The 16,874-nt window shown below is 37.4% G+C and overlaps 2 protein-coding genes across 2 annotated transcripts; both read right to left on the bottom strand.

Moving 5' to 3' along the window:
• Positions 1 to 856: 856 nt before the first annotated feature.
• LOC121235565 (uncharacterized mitochondrial protein AtMg00820-like) lies at positions 857 to 1,579 on the bottom strand. The gene has a single exon (XM_041131909.1). The coding sequence runs from the start codon at positions 1,577 to 1,579 to the stop codon at positions 857 to 859; it is 723 nt and encodes a 240-aa protein (XP_040987843.1).
• Positions 1,580 to 4,074: 2,495 nt separating this feature from the next.
• Positions 4,075 to 4,542, bottom strand: LOC121235564. The gene has a single exon (XM_041131908.1). It carries the CDS (start codon positions 4,540 to 4,542, stop codon positions 4,075 to 4,077), a length of 468 nt encoding a protein of 155 aa, XP_040987842.1.
• Positions 4,543 to 16,874: the final 12,332 nt, after the last annotated feature.

Here is a 16,874-nt window from a genome sequence, read left to right as displayed (position 1 = left end):
TGTCTGAGAAGTTACATGTGCAGTAGTGATGCTTCTATCTTGGATTTTATCTCGAATTAAGTGGCAATCAAGCTCGATATGTTTTGTTCTCTTGTGAAATACCGGATTAGCAGCAATATGTAACGCATCTTGGTTGTCACAAAAAAGAAATGCAAGCTGTGGGTGTTGTAGACTAAGGTGATCTTGTAATAAATAGTGAAGCCAAGTCAACTCAGAACAAGTGGTGGCCATTGATCTGTACTCAAATTCAGCTGAAGACTGAGAGACTACATTCTGTTTCTTGGACTTCCAAGAGATTAGTGATTGGCCTAAAAATATGCAATAACCTGTGGTGGATCTGCAGGAGTCAGGACAATAGGCCCAATCACTATCACAATATGCTCTTAGCTGTATTTGAGATGAGGAGGAGAGAAGAATGCCTTGACCAGGGGAGGATTTGATATATCTCAAAAGCTTGTACACAGAAGCCAAATGAGTGGACATAGGATTGTCCATGAACTGACTTAGTAATTGGACAGCAAAACTGATATCTGGCCGCGTGATTGTGAGGTACAATAGACGGCCAATAAGTCTCCTATAAATGCTAGGATAAAAAATGGGGGTTCCATTTTCTTTGCTAAGTTTGAAATTTTGTTCCAAAGGAAGTTTTAAAGGTTTACAACCCAACATACCCGAATTTGAAAGGATGTCTAAGGTATACATCCTTTGACATAAGTGGATGCCCCTGGATGATCTTGCAATCTCTAAACCCAAAAAATACCTTAGGCAACCCAAGTCTCTTATTTTGAACTGATTATTGAGAAAAGTTCTAAGAGAAGAGATTGAACTATTAGAGTTGCTAGCAACAAGGATATCATCAACATAAACTAAGATGGCAATGTAGGAATCTCCTTCTTGTTTGGTAACTATAATCAGATTTGGATTCAACAAATCCAAAAGCAAGAAGAGAGGATGTCAACTTAGAATTCCACTGTCTCGAAGCTTGCTTAAGGCCATAAAGACTCTTAAGAAGTTTGCACATTTGGTGAGGTTCACCCTTGGTGTATCTAGGTGGTTTTTTCATGTAAATCTCCTTGGTTAGATCACCATTCAAAAAAGTATTGTTTACATCGAAATGATATAAAAACCAGCCTTTAATGGCTGCCACGCTAAGTAAAAATCTGATTGTTACCAACTTAGCTACATGTGAGAAGGTATCAACATCATCTACACCTTCTACTTGAGTGTAGCCTTTAGCTACTAACCTAGCTTTCAACCTTTCCAAAGTTCCATCAGAATTGAATTTTACCTTGTAAACATACTTACAATCAATTGGTCTTTTACCTGCTGGTAGATCAGTAAGTATCCAAGTGTGGTTTGTTTCCAAAGCTGCAATTTCAGCTTCCATAGCTCTACACCAAGCACGGTCCTTAATGGCCTGTTTGTAAGAGTGAAGCTCAGTATGCAAGGAAATGGAAGTGGTGAATGCTTGAAAAGCAGGGTTAAATTGATGATAAGATAAACACTGAGATAAAGGAAAGGGTTTACCATTTGAAGTAGGAGCCTGCTTGGAACTTGATTGTTCATAAGGGTGCTGCATGACATGGTGACAGTGGTAATCCCTGAGATATTGGGGGGGTTGTTCTAATTCGAGAGGATCTTTGAAGGGTAGGTTGTGGAGCAATGACAGGATGTGTGAGAGGAAGAAAGGTATGGGGTGAGCTAGAGTGTGGAGGTGAAGGTGAAGTTGTAGGGTTGTGTGGTGAGTTGGGTTGTGTAGGTGTATGGACAGGTGTAGGGGTAGGTGCGGGTTGTCGTGTGGGGGATTGGATCTCGACATTAGAGAAATGGTTGGGAAGATTTGAAGTGTTGTGTGGGTCTTGTGATAAAAAGGAAGGAGATGTGAGTGGTGGGAAAGAGGAATCAATTGGTGATGTTGGAGGTGGATTAAGTGAAAAAGAAGGTGGTGGGAAATCTGTATAGGGAGAAAAGTTAGAATTAATGGTATGGAAAGGAAATGCAAATTCATGAAAAGTAGTATCTCTTGAAATGAAAATGGTGTTGTTTTGAATATCTAAAAGTTTATAGCCTTTAACTCCAAAAGGATAGCCAATGAAGACACAAACACGACCTCTAGGTTGAAATTTAGTTCTGCCTTGGGAAATAGTGATAGCAAAACACAAAGATCCGAAGACTCTCATATGAGTATAGGTTGGTTTTTGTTTTAAAAGGAGCTCATAAGGTGTCTGGTTGTTCAAAATGGGTGTAGGAAGTCTGTTGATGATGTATGTTGCTGTGAGGACAGCATGATTCCAATATTTATGGGGCAAACTAGATTGAAAGACGAGGGCTCGAGTGACATTTAATAAGTGTTGGTGTTTCCTCTTAACAATACCATTTTGTTGAGGGGTTTCCACACAACTTCTTTGATGAATAATGCCCTTGTTATTAAAAAACTCTTTCATCTGAAATTCAACACCATTGTCGCTTCTTAGGATTTTAAGTTTCATGTTAAATTGTGTTTCAATTAAATGATAGAAAGACTCAATGCAGTTGCAGGTTTCAGCCTTGGTTTTGAGTAAATAAAGCCATGTAGAACTGGAAAAATCATCCACAATAGTTAAGAAATATTTGGAACCATCATGTGCAATAGTTGGGGAAGGTCCCCAAATATCACAGTGGATGGTTTCAAATATTCTAGAAGAAGAATGAGCACTATCAGGAAAAAGGTAACTTGTTGAACTTTGCCAAAAGACACAAGGTGCAAGGTATTTCATTAGTAAGAGATCTGTGAGTGTTTACAGAGAGATCATTGATCAATTGAAGCCTATTTTTGGATAAGTGACCTAGGCGACAATGCCATAGGTTGTATGGTGTGGGATTATGTGCAACAGAAGCAAAATGTGTGAGATTTGTGTGTGGTTTGTGTTTATAAATGGAAAAGTAATTGGTAAGGGCAGTAGGTGACACGGCTGAACAGTGAAAATGGTAGAGTCCATGCAGCAGGTCACCCTTCCCAATCGTTGTCCAATAATGTAGGTCCTGAATGAAACAGTGAGAAGAAAAAAAAAAAAAGGAAACAACAGTTATTAGATTTGGTCAACTTTGGCACAGAAATTAAATTGAAATTGAAGGAAGGGACACAAAGAACTTCTCTGAGAATAATGGTATTGGTTAAATGGACTGTACCAACATGGGTCACAGATGCTGAGCTTCCATTGGGAAGCTTAACAGAGTATGAAACTGTGGAATTAATGGATGAAAACAGGGAGGTGCTACAGATCATATGGTCTGTAGCACCAGTATCAATTATCCAATTTGTGTTTGGTGAAGCCAAAGAGGCTTGTGTGTGTGTTGAAAAACAATTGAGTATACCACACATGTTGGAGTGTGAGGCTGGGTTATTTGAAGAACTGGAACGCAGGACATTAGCCGATATAGGGTCCTGAGGTTGGAGTAGAGCTAGCAGCTGCTGATATTGGAGCTTTGTCAAGCCCACCTTGTCCTCACCAACACCATTAGAATCAGGAGCAATAGAGAGATTAGCATGAGAAGAAGGCTGTCTGTTATGGAATTTGTGACCCGGTGGATACCCATTAAGCTTATAGCATTTTTCAACAGAGTGACCAGTCATATTGCAATGGGTACAAAGGGGAGGTTCGGCATTTCCAAGTTTGAAATAATTGTCAACAGTGTGGCCTGAAATTTTGCAATGAGTGCAATAGGGGCGGTCTTTTCTGGGGTGGGTTTGATTTGTGGGAGATTGTTTGGAAGGATCATAAGGTTTCTTGACAGCAAGAGCTAGGGTTTCAGAAGGTTGGGGATGAGAGGTGATTCGGTGATGGCGCTCTTGTTGCTGTACAAGGGAAAAAACTTTTGAAACAGGGGGAAGAGGGTCTAGTAGCATGATCTGGTCACAAATTGGAGCATAACTATCATTTAAACCCATCAAAAATTGAAGAACACAATCTCGTTGGGATCTGGCCAAAAGGATCTTCATAGTGCCGCAGGAACAAGTTGGGAGGGGATCATAAATTTCCATTTCATCCCAAAGAGTTTTGAGATTGCTATAATAGTGCTTACCGAGTCATGTGCTTAGGAAAGAGAAGCCAAAACTTTCTTCAATTGGGAGATTCGGGGTCCATTTTGGTGAGACAGCCGCTCATGAAGATCCATCCAAATCTCGTATGCATCGTCGACGAAGGCAACACTGGATTTGAGAGAGGGAGTGATGGAGTTTGGAATCCATGACACTACCATATCATTGCAATGATTCCAGAGGTCGATTAAGGGGTCATCAGGAAGGTTGGGTTTGGTTAAGGTGCCATCGATGAAACTGAGCTTATTCTTAGCTCGTAAGGCACGTTTCATCGCACGGGACCAGGTTGTGTAATTTTCGGTGGTGAGTAGATCGGCGACAAGAGTGATTGAAGGACTATCGCCGTGATCAAAACGGTAAGGGTATGTGGCATCTGCAAGGTTGAGGTATCGGGAGGGAGGGTTTGTATGAAGATCTGAGTGAGTTGGTGAATCGGGTGGAGTATGCGATCCGGAGAACTCCATTTTGCTCTCACTGGCTCTGCTACCATGTAAGTGATTGGTAACAAGAAGGAAACCGAAAACAGAGAGCGTTAATGGAGGTTCTGGAAAAAGTATTCTCTTGTATTTGCAGTATTGTTCATTCCCAAAAAGAAAGGGAGGCCGTAGCCTACATACAAGTTGGCACTTTAACAAACTAACAGAAAATAAAATAATTATTCTATATTTACCACTGTGTAAAATAAAGAATGAAAGAATATAAAACTAGGAATACAAACGACTTGTAGCTTACTATCCTTTATCATCTAACAAAATTCATAACATAAAATATTCTATATATGCAACTAATTAAGTTAGGATACATTGAGTCATTGATCGAGTTATTATAAAATCAATCGATCGACCTTTAAAAGAGTGTCATTGTTATCATCTTAATCTTTAATATATATTTGAGTACTTACACTCATTTGTTTGCATATTAAACTTCGCTTGAATGAAGAGAGAGATGATCACCAATAATTATTTATAATGTGTGCCAAAGTAAAATGTCATGGGAAATCCATAATGTTCAATTAGTAATTGAATAAATAATGGCAATTTCAGTAATTTATAGTAATTTCAGTAATTAGTTTGATCATCATATATATGAAAATTACATGATAATATAGAATATAAAGATATTGGATTAATAACTTTTGTTTTTCAAAACTAATATTATTGGTTATGTATATGATCAGCTTGTTGAAGAAAACAAATCCTAGCTAGCTAGCTAATTAAATAATTCATTTTGCAAACATGTTTGCCTGTTTTATTGCTAGCAGCCTGTCTTTTGGAAAAATAACAACTTGCTAGGGTTTTTTGTTTGCTCCTTATTTACTGCATGCAGTCATGATATTCTACGATTTATGCAACTTCTAAAGGAAAATTATGTTTTCAATCCCCAAATGGGGACTGCGTGAGCATGCCCTACGTAGTTTTTTTAGTTAAATGATACAAATCGTTTCATTTAAGTAAAAAAGCCAGTCTAACTCATCGTTTAACTCATCCCCTACCTCGATGAGTCCTCTCAAAAGTGGGAAAAGAAATTTCATTCCCTTCATCAAAACTGTCGTCCCCTTCCTCGATTCTAAGCCGCTGTCCCCTTCTCAGATCAAGTTCGCCATTGCCTTCCCTAGCTTCAGTCCTTCATCCCTTCCTCTATTTCATCAGCTCTAAATTGGACATCCACGTCTAACACCTTTGCCCTAAAGTCTATTCCTTCCTCAGCCCTAACTGTTGTCCCTTGCTCGAGTTCGATTTTTGTGTTGTATAGCGTCGTGGTTGACCTCCACCACTGCTGCATTTGATTAGTCAAGCAATGGGGGGGTAGGTGGCACTCATATGGATTTGGGTTCTCGTGTTTCATGGCATTGGTTGTTGTTTCGAGTATGAGGGGATATATGTTTATTGCTTAACAGTGAAGGTAATTATCGTTTGAGCATCCATGTTTGTCCTTTTACAATATAATTAATCCTTAAAAAGATATTATTTTTAAGGATTATATCATTATAGTTTTGTTCTTTTATTAGGCTAAGTAATTTCCTTTTCATAATTGTCTGGTATATAGCAATTAAGGTAAATCTCAATTCTAGAGGATTTACGTTCATAAAAGTAAGTATGGCAGTATATATGGCGCAATTTAGTGTCTTAATGTGTTAATTATTATTGCAGGGATCTGAGTCAACTCTCTTTGGAGGGGACACTGGCACCTGAGCTTGGGAAACTTAGTACCTTACGTTCTCTGTAAGGATTCACTGTGTCGTGTTTCTAGAATTTGATGTGAAAGGAAAATGGCATGCCTCTTTTTGGCTGATTCATGTGAAGGAAAAACTATTGTGCTGTTATTGCATTACATGATAAAGTTTGGTAACTTGAGGACTCTCAGATAATTTCTCATGTGTACCTTTGTTCCAGTTCTAGTGATGTTTCATTTTGAAGAGGTATTTTACAAATATAAATATTAATTTGCATCTAGGAAACTGTTACAAGTTCAAACTTGGCAGATTTTACATCTTTAACCTTTCTCAAGGATGTCTATTAAGTCTTACTCTGAAGAATGTCTTTTGGTAAGCATTTTTTTTTTTTTTATGTAATTTCATGTAGTAGCATATGTTGTCATTGTATTAGGTACCTATTGACATTTTAGACTTTAATAATTATGGATTCATATGTCTCTGTTATTGGTAAATGAACTATTCCAGTATTATAAGGGCTCCACCATTGTAAACACTAAATATAGTCTTGTAATGCAGCTTGATATTTATTAAATTTGCTGTGTCTTTTGAATCTTATTGAAACATTTCAGTTCAACTTGCTTCCTCTTTTTCTATTGACTATTGACAGTATACTCTTCAAGAACCATTTGTGTACAAAACTCTCAGAACCTGTAATATTTGTTCAATATATTATTGAGTGTTGTTATGTTTTTTAGATAGTTTGTATTGATATGTTTTCAATACTTTCAGAATATCAATAGTGGCAAATTGAAGATGAGAAAAATGATGATAGCATGTACTACCAGGATTTAGAAAATTATAATGACCAATCTAGTTTGCCACCAAAATTTATACCAATCCTGTAATCATTTTCATATACGAATCCATCTCATGTCCACCAAAACTTATACAAATCCATACTCATAAAATGATTAAAATATATCCAAAATACCCAACGTCATCAACAATACACCGAGTTATAACAATACACAAAACGTGCCATGATTCCATCCAGTTACACAGATGAAGTTAAAAAATACATGAACCAATTCTTTTAACATGATAGTCAAAATACAGCAGCTTAAACAGTCTTCTCATCTCTCAACCATCAATCAAATCTCATTAAGCCACCATCATACAAATGCAAATCTCCTTACAAACACTAGCGACCATCACGCAAATATCCTTAAAAACAACAACTATCATGCAAATTGCGGACATTAATCCTCAAGAGAGCCATGATATTGGAAGTATACCTGAAAGTAGTTTGAAAATTTGTGTAAAAATCATGACTAAAATCTCATTATTTGTTCAACATAGAAACAAAAGGAAATAGTAACAACATATACCTATGAAACAACGCTTTGTTGTGTGCCAAGTACTTGCAAAACAACACTTTGTTGTGTGCTAGACAATACTACCTCATCTGTTGGGTTTAATACATTTTTCGAGCGTGCGGTTATCTACATTTGAATTCATAAACAAATTAAATAAGTTAAAAAAATGTTTAACCTGGGTGAATGCAACTATGTTGTTAGGTCTTGCATATATGCTTTCAACTTCCCCTTTCTCCATCGAGTTGTACACCAATAATACCTATTTAGAGTACAAAACTAACACCAAGAATGGACCAATAAACCAACTTGATATATTTAAGCACGACAGGAAAGTAAAAAAAATAAATATGTAAAAAAGTTTGGTACAAAAAAGACAACTTGTGTTCCCAAGAAAAAAGCACACTTGCTTATTCTAACGTCACAAAGCACAAGTCTAATTCTAAAGGATAAAACTGGGGAAGACATGATTTTTTACAAATTATAGCCCTTTTTTTTTTGGTACAAAATTGATACTAAAATATAATGAGAAAAAATATTGATTATTATTTAGAAATTACTTTTCCACTACAATAACATGTAGACTCCAAACACTTCTAGGGGCGTACTCAACAAAAATTACAAGGAAAAATATAGATTTATACCTCTGTTATGAAACCATAATATGCAGACAAAATCTGCTTTTGTTAAATGAGCGAGGCTAGGGGCCGAACAAGTGAAAAGGGAGATTTATACACTCCAATGAAATTTTGACACGTTTAGTTGAACAAATCTCACACAAACAAACCCCCAAGTCGCTCTGATGGAGAGAGAGCTTGAGAGATTGAGAGGAGCGAGAGAGCTTGAGAGAGAGAGAGATTGAGAGGGGAGAGATAGCTTGAGTAGAGAGAGAGAGAGCTTGAGATCGACTGAGGGAGAGAGGGAGTTTGAGGAGAGAGAGAGAGCTTGAGAGTGACTGCCTCGGCAATAACCAAACAAAGTGCAAGTAATTCATATGCAACAAGTATAAAAGCCTTAAATTAATACTCATCCAGATTTTTTTTTTTTATAAGAGGACGATACACCAATTTTATTGATAGCCCTCACTTGTAACAGAGGAAATTTGTGGTTACAAACTAGAAACCTAGATTTACAAATATTCAAAAAGACCAAAACCTAGGTGTTTTCGGTGTTTTGCTAGTGCCTGCATATTCGTTGCGGGGTGAGACAAATTAGTGAGAAGAGAGAAAAGAGCACGAACAAGGAGAGAGATGTGGGTGATTGCGTGGAACTTGCTTATCTGGAGTGCGGTTCATTATCTCCTACTTAGAATGCAGATGCAGACGTGTCAAAATTGTATTGGAAGGTGTAAATCCTGCTTGTTCACCCATCAGGTTTGAAGTAAAACTATTCATGTTAAGTTAATGTACAGTATCTGATTTTGGGATTTTTAATTGCCAAGTCGGATTTATATCCCACGTCTTAATTCATCGTACCTATACTAATTAATTATGTGTTCCTGTCCATAATCTTTAGATCAACAATTCTTAATTTTTAATAATAAATTCAAATATTAATGGCGGAGAACGATATAAATAATATTATTAATAAGTATAGTATAGTGAGATAAATGTAAAATAAAATTATACAATAATTAACTTTTACATTTCAACAAATTAAATAGATCTGCATATTCTTTCAAATTTTAAACTAACTAAACTCAAATATCTGGGCCAATTACATGAACTTTGGATGAAGATACACCGAGAGAGAGAGAGAGAAAAGAGTACTAGTAATTAATATATAATTACTCGAACATAAAAAAGTATATATAGAAGGGAGATATATATATATATATATATTATATATATATATATTGTTGCATCATCAAGTTAATAAAGTATCCTTCGAAGGAAAAAAAATTAATCATGGATTAAGGGCTATATATATCCAATTCCCAAGCTATGTGCTATGTACCTCTTCATACTAAATTATTGAGAAGTTTCGAAAGCCAATTACTTGGGAACTCTAGCATTAATGGCTGCCCCCAAATTGATCTGGTTATGCGTTTTGCTAGTAGTTTTGTTTTCATTAATTGGGGCTTCCAAAAGTACTAGCCGTTATGCAGCAGCTGGCCTTGCATTTCCAAACAAGGGCGGCAACCCCCGGGCGGCACTGATCGAGAGTGCCAGACAGGTGTTTAAGCTGGCTACCATTGATCAAAGGCATGCAGCTGGATTAAGCCCTTTCGAGACGTCGGAGCGACGAAGTCCTGGAGGACCTGATCCGCACCATCACTCTCTCTAATGATCTATTACTCATCATCGATCACACCTAGCTCCGTCGAATTAATAAACAAGATGATGCCTGTGATATTCATCCATATATGCAAAAGCTTAGCTACCTAGCTAGGGTTAAAGCTGTTTTAATTAGCCATCTGGCTCGTATGAGATATAATAATTTGCATGATGATATTGTAGCATGTATGCATGCTTTCTCTCTCTCTCTCTATATATATATATGCAATATTGGTACTTAATAAATTTCTAATATCCTTTACAATAATTAAACACATATGATGAGGGAGATATTGCACGAAATCTTCTAAAGTTCGAACCATATAACTGATGATCATCATGGGCGATCATTCATTGACCGTTCGTACGTATAATATATTGTTCGATTCAAATCTATAATTCATGACAGTCGGCCGAATATAACGTCATTCTACGTACGAACGTCGACGGTTTTGAAAAACAATCGATTCGGCCAAGTTTCAGTACCGAATTCATGAATATTGTGCATGCATGGCCGTACGTACCATATGTATATAATAAAAGCCGGAGGAATCGGAGGATCGTGATCCAGAAGTACGTACGTAGTATGTCATGACTTGTATATACACACAGAGCTAGCGTAGGCATGCAACAAGCTCATGACAAGGGTTTCTTGCTAATTATTTTGTGTTTCTAACGTACAATTTTATTTTGGTCTGCCTATTATAACCATTTCGGTTCCCATTGGATTGAATGAATCAGCAAATTATTATTGCCACGGGAAAAGTCATCATGATCACTTATATTATAAAGTGCATGATGATCTTTTCCTTACTAACAGCCATTTTATCCCTATTGGACTCCATGACACAACGTGTTACGATTAAAAAGAGTCCCTTTTTAATTGACATGATGATATGTATTCATTTCTAATATATAAATTGATAGTCAGCATTTTTTCATATATCTTAAAAAGAGTAATGCTACGTACCATACACATCACTTCAAGTAAAATGTGACACGTCGTATATCACTTTTTTATCATTATTATTTAGAAAAAAAAAAAGTTTAAAAGTTGATGGATATTGCCTTTATATATTATAGTATGATCATGAGAGTGTGCACGCGCGCATGGTATATATGTATATATAATATTTTTTGTTTTCAAGAATATACTATGATGTTGATCTGTGTGCCCACCACCCCATGCATCGAATGATTTAACGACCGTCGTTTGGGCGCCCTCTAGTTTAATCTTTATTATTACAAAAATGATACGTTAAATCCAAAGGTTTTTGTTTTATCCTTAGCAATTAAATCTAAAATATTATAAGAGAGCACTGTAAAAGTGTAAAGAGATCTAGAGATACATGATCTTACCAAATGATGATGATGATCTTACCAAATGACCTTTTAAAATTCTCTCATACCAGGACTTGCATGCGTAATAATATTATACATGCAGTCCTATTCCGTACGTACGTTTTTATCAGACTACATATATTCCGAATAAATTTTCAATTAATATAGTAATACGTCCATATATATATATATATATATATAATATATGACTCGAAGTAAATTTCAGCTGAATCTGATCCTGAATTCTATTTTTCTATAATATATATTGGTATAAATATTAATACGGCTTAAATATCATTATCATGTGTACGTAATGATGCTAGCTATCTCATGATCAAAGGCTCTGAATATATGGGATTAATCACCACAAACTGATCAGTCCATCTCTCGTGTGGCTTAAGATCCATGATCTATCTAGCTCTATTAACACATTAATGATCATGTCCAATAGAAAAGCTTAAATTAAGGAACCGGACACAAATTAATGCGGATTCTGCATATATTATATACATATATTTATATATAAATAATGTAAAAAATTAAAACAATCCCAAGTTGACCCTATTAATATAATTAATTAACCAACGACTCACTAGACACGTAAAGAACAATATATTTTGATTTTCCTCCTACTTTTCATTTATTTTGATTTAGTGGAAAGCTGCAAGCTGCTAGCTGCTAGCTGCTAGCTAGATCTCTCTTGTCTCTCTCCCTCTTTTTCTCTTTGCGATACGAGCCAAGCGTGCAATTTTGGATATAATGTTAAATATCAATTCAAGTGTGAACAATAGTTTCTCAATAATCTTAGATAGCTGCTCTAAATAGCAGGTTTGTCTCTAAATATCAAGCATGTCTCTAAATATCAAACATGTCTCTAAAATATCAAGTTTGTCTCTTACAGTCACTTTTATTATTTGTTTATCTCCTGAGACTTCTCCTATAAAAGGAGATCATTTGTAAACGAAATAGTATCTGAGTGGGACATAGAAGAGGGTCATTTGTAGAGATAGAGATAATCTTGTTGGAGTTTGTATATTTTGTACAAACAATTTGAAATCTATTGTTTCCGCTACAGTAAACGTAGGTAAATTGCCGAACCACTTACATATTGTCTCTATATTGTGTTTGGGTGTGATTTTGGATGGTTTTGATACAACAATTGGTATCAGAGATTCGGTTTTGCACTACCCAGAAAATTCAAGTTGATCCAAATCAACTTTTGTTCACACTAGGAGGTTCGTCTCGACAAAAGGAACACGTTGCCGCAAACGACATCGAAAACGGACGTCGGAGGGGCTCACACGCGCTCCTAAAAGGTCGAAAGGTGCGATTCACGCGCCAACGGTTGTCCAGAGGTTGAAGACGAGTGCAGACCACGCTCCCATGCGCACCAGAGGTTGAAGACGCATGAGACACATGCGCTCACGCGCCCCCACTTGCACCAGAGGTTGAAGACGCGTGAGACACACGCGCTCACACGCCCCCACGCGCTCCAGAGGAAGACGACGGGTGAGATACACGCGCCCACGCTCCCCCACTCTCAGCATGCACTCCAAGCACTCCGCCTTATGTTCCTGTTCGATCTGGACCGTTCAAAATTTCAGATCTATTTTGGGCTTGATCTAAGCCATTCGGAGTCCGATTTCAACGACCCAATAGTGCTTTCCAACTATTTGGATCATTCCGGACTCATCCGTACGGTTGAAATTTTAAAATTCATTTTCTAAATGTAAGTAATTTTTTAGATAGAATCAGAAGGAGAAATTACAGGTGATAGGAGCTCTGGAAATGCTAGTAGCTTTGGGCGTAGATCCATAGTGTCAAATGCCAATTTTGAAGTTGAGAAATTCGATGGAACTAATAACTTTGGTATGTGGCAATGTGAAGTCATGGACGTTTTGATCCAACAAGAGTTGTATATTACGTTGGAAGAGAAATCGGAGGAAATGACGGAGAGGGATTGGGACAAGCTTGTGGTACAATCTGTTTGTACCTTGCCAAAGATCAGAAGTATTTTGTCATGAGAGAGACAAAAGCAAGTGAACTTTGGCGAAAATTGGAAGAAAAATACTTGACAAAAAGTATTGAGAGTCGCTTATACTTGAAGAAGAAGCTCTTCAGATTTCAATTTCGAGAAGGTATGTCTATGTCTGAACATTTCAATAGTTTTAATCAGATACTTGCTGATTTGCAAAACATGGATGTAGAAATCCAAGATGAGGATAAGGGTTTACTTTTATTAAATTCCTTGCATGATACATATGAGCATTTGACTACCACACTTTTGTATGGGAAGGAAAATATTAGTTTTGACGATGTATCTAGTGTTTTGATAAATAATGAGTACCGCAGAAAAGATAAGGAGGTACAACTAAATAAATCAATTGAAGCCTTTACAGCAAGAGGGAGACCGAAGTCAAGGTATTCAGGAAAGAAGAAGGATTCCCAATCGAAAACACGGGTCACATCATGTGGTTTATTAGTCAGCAGAAGACTTGCCAAAGATGAATGTGCTTTTTCTCACAACAAAGAGCATTGGAAAAAAGATTGTCCCAAGCTAAAGGGGCAATAGAAGAACCAACCCTCCACAGCCAATGTCGCCAATAGAGATGAAGATGCAAATCTTACTTTAACAGGTTTATCATTTATTTGTCATTCTGATGAATGGATAATAGATTCCGGGTGTACCTATCGCATGTGTCCCAATCAGGACTAGTTTACTGACTTCACAAAGATTGATGGAACAGTACTTATGGGCAACAATAATGCCTATAAGACTCAAGGAATGGGTAACATCCGACTGAAGCTGCATGATGGAACTATCAAGACATTGACAGAAGTTCGATACGTTCCAGACTTGCGGAAGAATCTCATCTCACTTTTGACTCTGGATTCAAAGGGATTCGAATCACTATAGAAGATGGAATTCTCAAGGTGGTAATGGGAATTCAGGTGACTATGAAGGGATCAAGACGAGGAAATCTGTACTTCTTACAAGGAAGTACTGTTAATGAAAAAGCTTCCACAGCCTGTGAGAAGCTAGATGAGACTGATGTTGACACCACGAGGCTTTGGCACATACGTATGGGGCACGCTGGAGAAAAAGCTTTGCAAACACTTGTAAAACAAGGCTTACTCAAATGTGCCAAAATTGGTAAATTGTCTTTCTGTGAAAACTGCGTATTAGGGAAGCAGACGCGGATCAAGTTTGGAACTGCAGTCCGTAGTTCACAGGAAATACTTGACTATGTACACTCTGATGTTTGGGGACCTACCAAGAATGCAACTTTGGGAGGTAAACATTGGTTTGTAACATTTGTTTATGATTATTCTCGTCATGTATGGGTGTACAGGATGAAGCATAAATATGAAGTGTTGAAGATCTTCCTTGATTGGAAGAAGATGATCGAGACTCAAACCGGCAGGAAGATCAAGCAGCTTAGATCAGATAATGGAGGTGAGTACACTCTAGACCCCTTCATGGAAGTATGCCGGAAAGAGGGAATTGTTAGACACTTCACTGTACGAGGAACACCCCAACAAAACGGTGTAGCAGAACGGATGAATCGTACTTTGCTAGAGAAAGTACGGTATATGTTACTAGATGCTGGATTTAGTAAATAATTTTGGGCTGAAGCTGTGACGTATGTCTGCCACCTCATCAACCGATTACCCGCAGCTGTCAATGGCGGGAAGACACTCATTGAAATATGGAAAGGTACACATGCTACTGATTATGACTCTTTACACATTTTTAGATGTCTAGCTTACTATCATGCTAAAGAAAGTAAGCTTGATCCTAGAGCTAAGAAAGCAAAATTCTTAGGCTTTAGTACTGGTGTAAAAGGGTATAGACTCTGGTGTATAGAGTCAAAGAAGGTAATAATCAGTAGAGATGTTACATTCAATGAGTCTGAGATGCTCAAGTCACATGAGCATAAAGACTCTCATGAAGGCAGCCATGATAGCAAAGCACCTTGTGAGTCACAGAAGGTGAAGTTTATTACGCCTAAAGAATCAGGAGTCGCTAATGGAGAGCATGGACAACTTGAGGTTGATAGTCCAGTCACGATATCTCCAAGCCAAACTAAATCAATTGCAACAAACAGGCCGAGAAGAGAGACACGTTTACCAGCACGTTATGCAAACTTTGTGACGTATGCACTTTCAATTGAAGGACATCAGATCCCAACCACTTACAAAGAAGCCATACAGTCTAGTGAACAAACTGAATAGAAAAGTGCAATGAGCGAGGAGATACAGTCTTTTCATAAGAACCAGACATGGGAGCTTGTGCTGCTTCCAAATGGAAAGAAGTCAATTGGTTGTAAGTGGGTTTTCAATCAAAAAGATGATCAAGCTGCTAAAGGTGGGGTGCGATTCAAAGCTAGATTGGTAGCCAAGGGCTATGCTCAGACAAAGGGAATTGACTATAGTGAGGTATTCTCTCATGTAGTTAAACATTCATCCATTCGGATATTGCTAGCTTTGATTGCACAATATGATCTTGAGTTAGCCCAGTTTGACGTGAAGATGACTTTCTTACATGGTGATCTGGAGGAAGAGATTTATATGTCTCAACCGGAAGGTTTTAAAAAAGCTGGTAAAGAAAAATTGGTTTGCAATCTGAAGAAATCTCTCTATAGTTTGAAGCAGTCTCCTTGGCAGTGGTACAAACGTTTCGACCGCTCCATGATTGACTTAAAATACACTCGTTGCCAATACGATCATTGTGTTTCAAACAACTTGCATATGGATCTTTCATATATTTACTTTTATATGTAGATGACATGTTGATTTCATGTAAAAGCAAGGTGGAGATAGATCGATTGAAAGCTCAATTGAGTCAAGAGTTTGAAATGAAAGATCTAGGAGAAACACGAAGAATATTGGGGATGGAAATTAACAAAGATAGGGTGAAAAGCATAGTTCACCTTACTCAGAAGCAGTATCTGGAGAGAGTACTACAACGTTTCAACAAGAACTCGAAGACAAAACTTGTAAGTACTCCAATGGCCCCATATTTCAAACTCAGTGTATTGCAATCTCCTAAAAGTGATGAAGAGCGGGACTATATGAAAAATTTCCAGTATGTAAGTGTTGTAGGAAGCTTAATGTATGCCATGGTGTGTACACGACCTGATATCTCCCAGGCCATCAGCTTAGTCAACCGATATATGCATAATCCTGGAAAGACAGATTGGCATGCGGCTAAATGGATTCTACGGTACATTCTAGGGACCGTAGATCTTGGTTTGAAGTTCGAGAAGAGTGAAGATAGTCTAATAACTGGATTTGTTGACTCAGACTATGCTGGTGATCTTGACAAAAGACGATCGACAACTGTATATGTATTCACTATGGCTGGAGGACCAGTTAGTTGGCGATCTATTTTGCAGTCTACAATTACACTAGCCTCAACAGAGGCTGAATACATGGTTGTGATAGAAGCCGTGAAAGAAGCCATTTGGTTACAGGAATTGGTAACAGATTTGGGCTTTAAACAGCAAGAGGTTACTGTTTACTGTGACAGTCAGAGTGCGATTCATTTGGCCAAGAATCAAGTGTATCATTTTAGAACAAAGCATATAGATGTCCGCTTTCACTTCATATGTGAGACATTAGATGAATGAGACATTCTACTTCAGAAG

Source organism: Juglans microcarpa x Juglans regia, chromosome 6D, assembly GCF_004785595.1.
Source record: "Juglans microcarpa x Juglans regia isolate MS1-56 chromosome 6D, Jm3101_v1.0, whole genome shotgun sequence".
NCBI lineage: Eukaryota > Viridiplantae > Streptophyta > Magnoliopsida > Fagales > Juglandaceae > Juglans > Juglans microcarpa x Juglans regia.
This window is presented reverse-complemented; position numbering and strand designations above follow the sequence as displayed.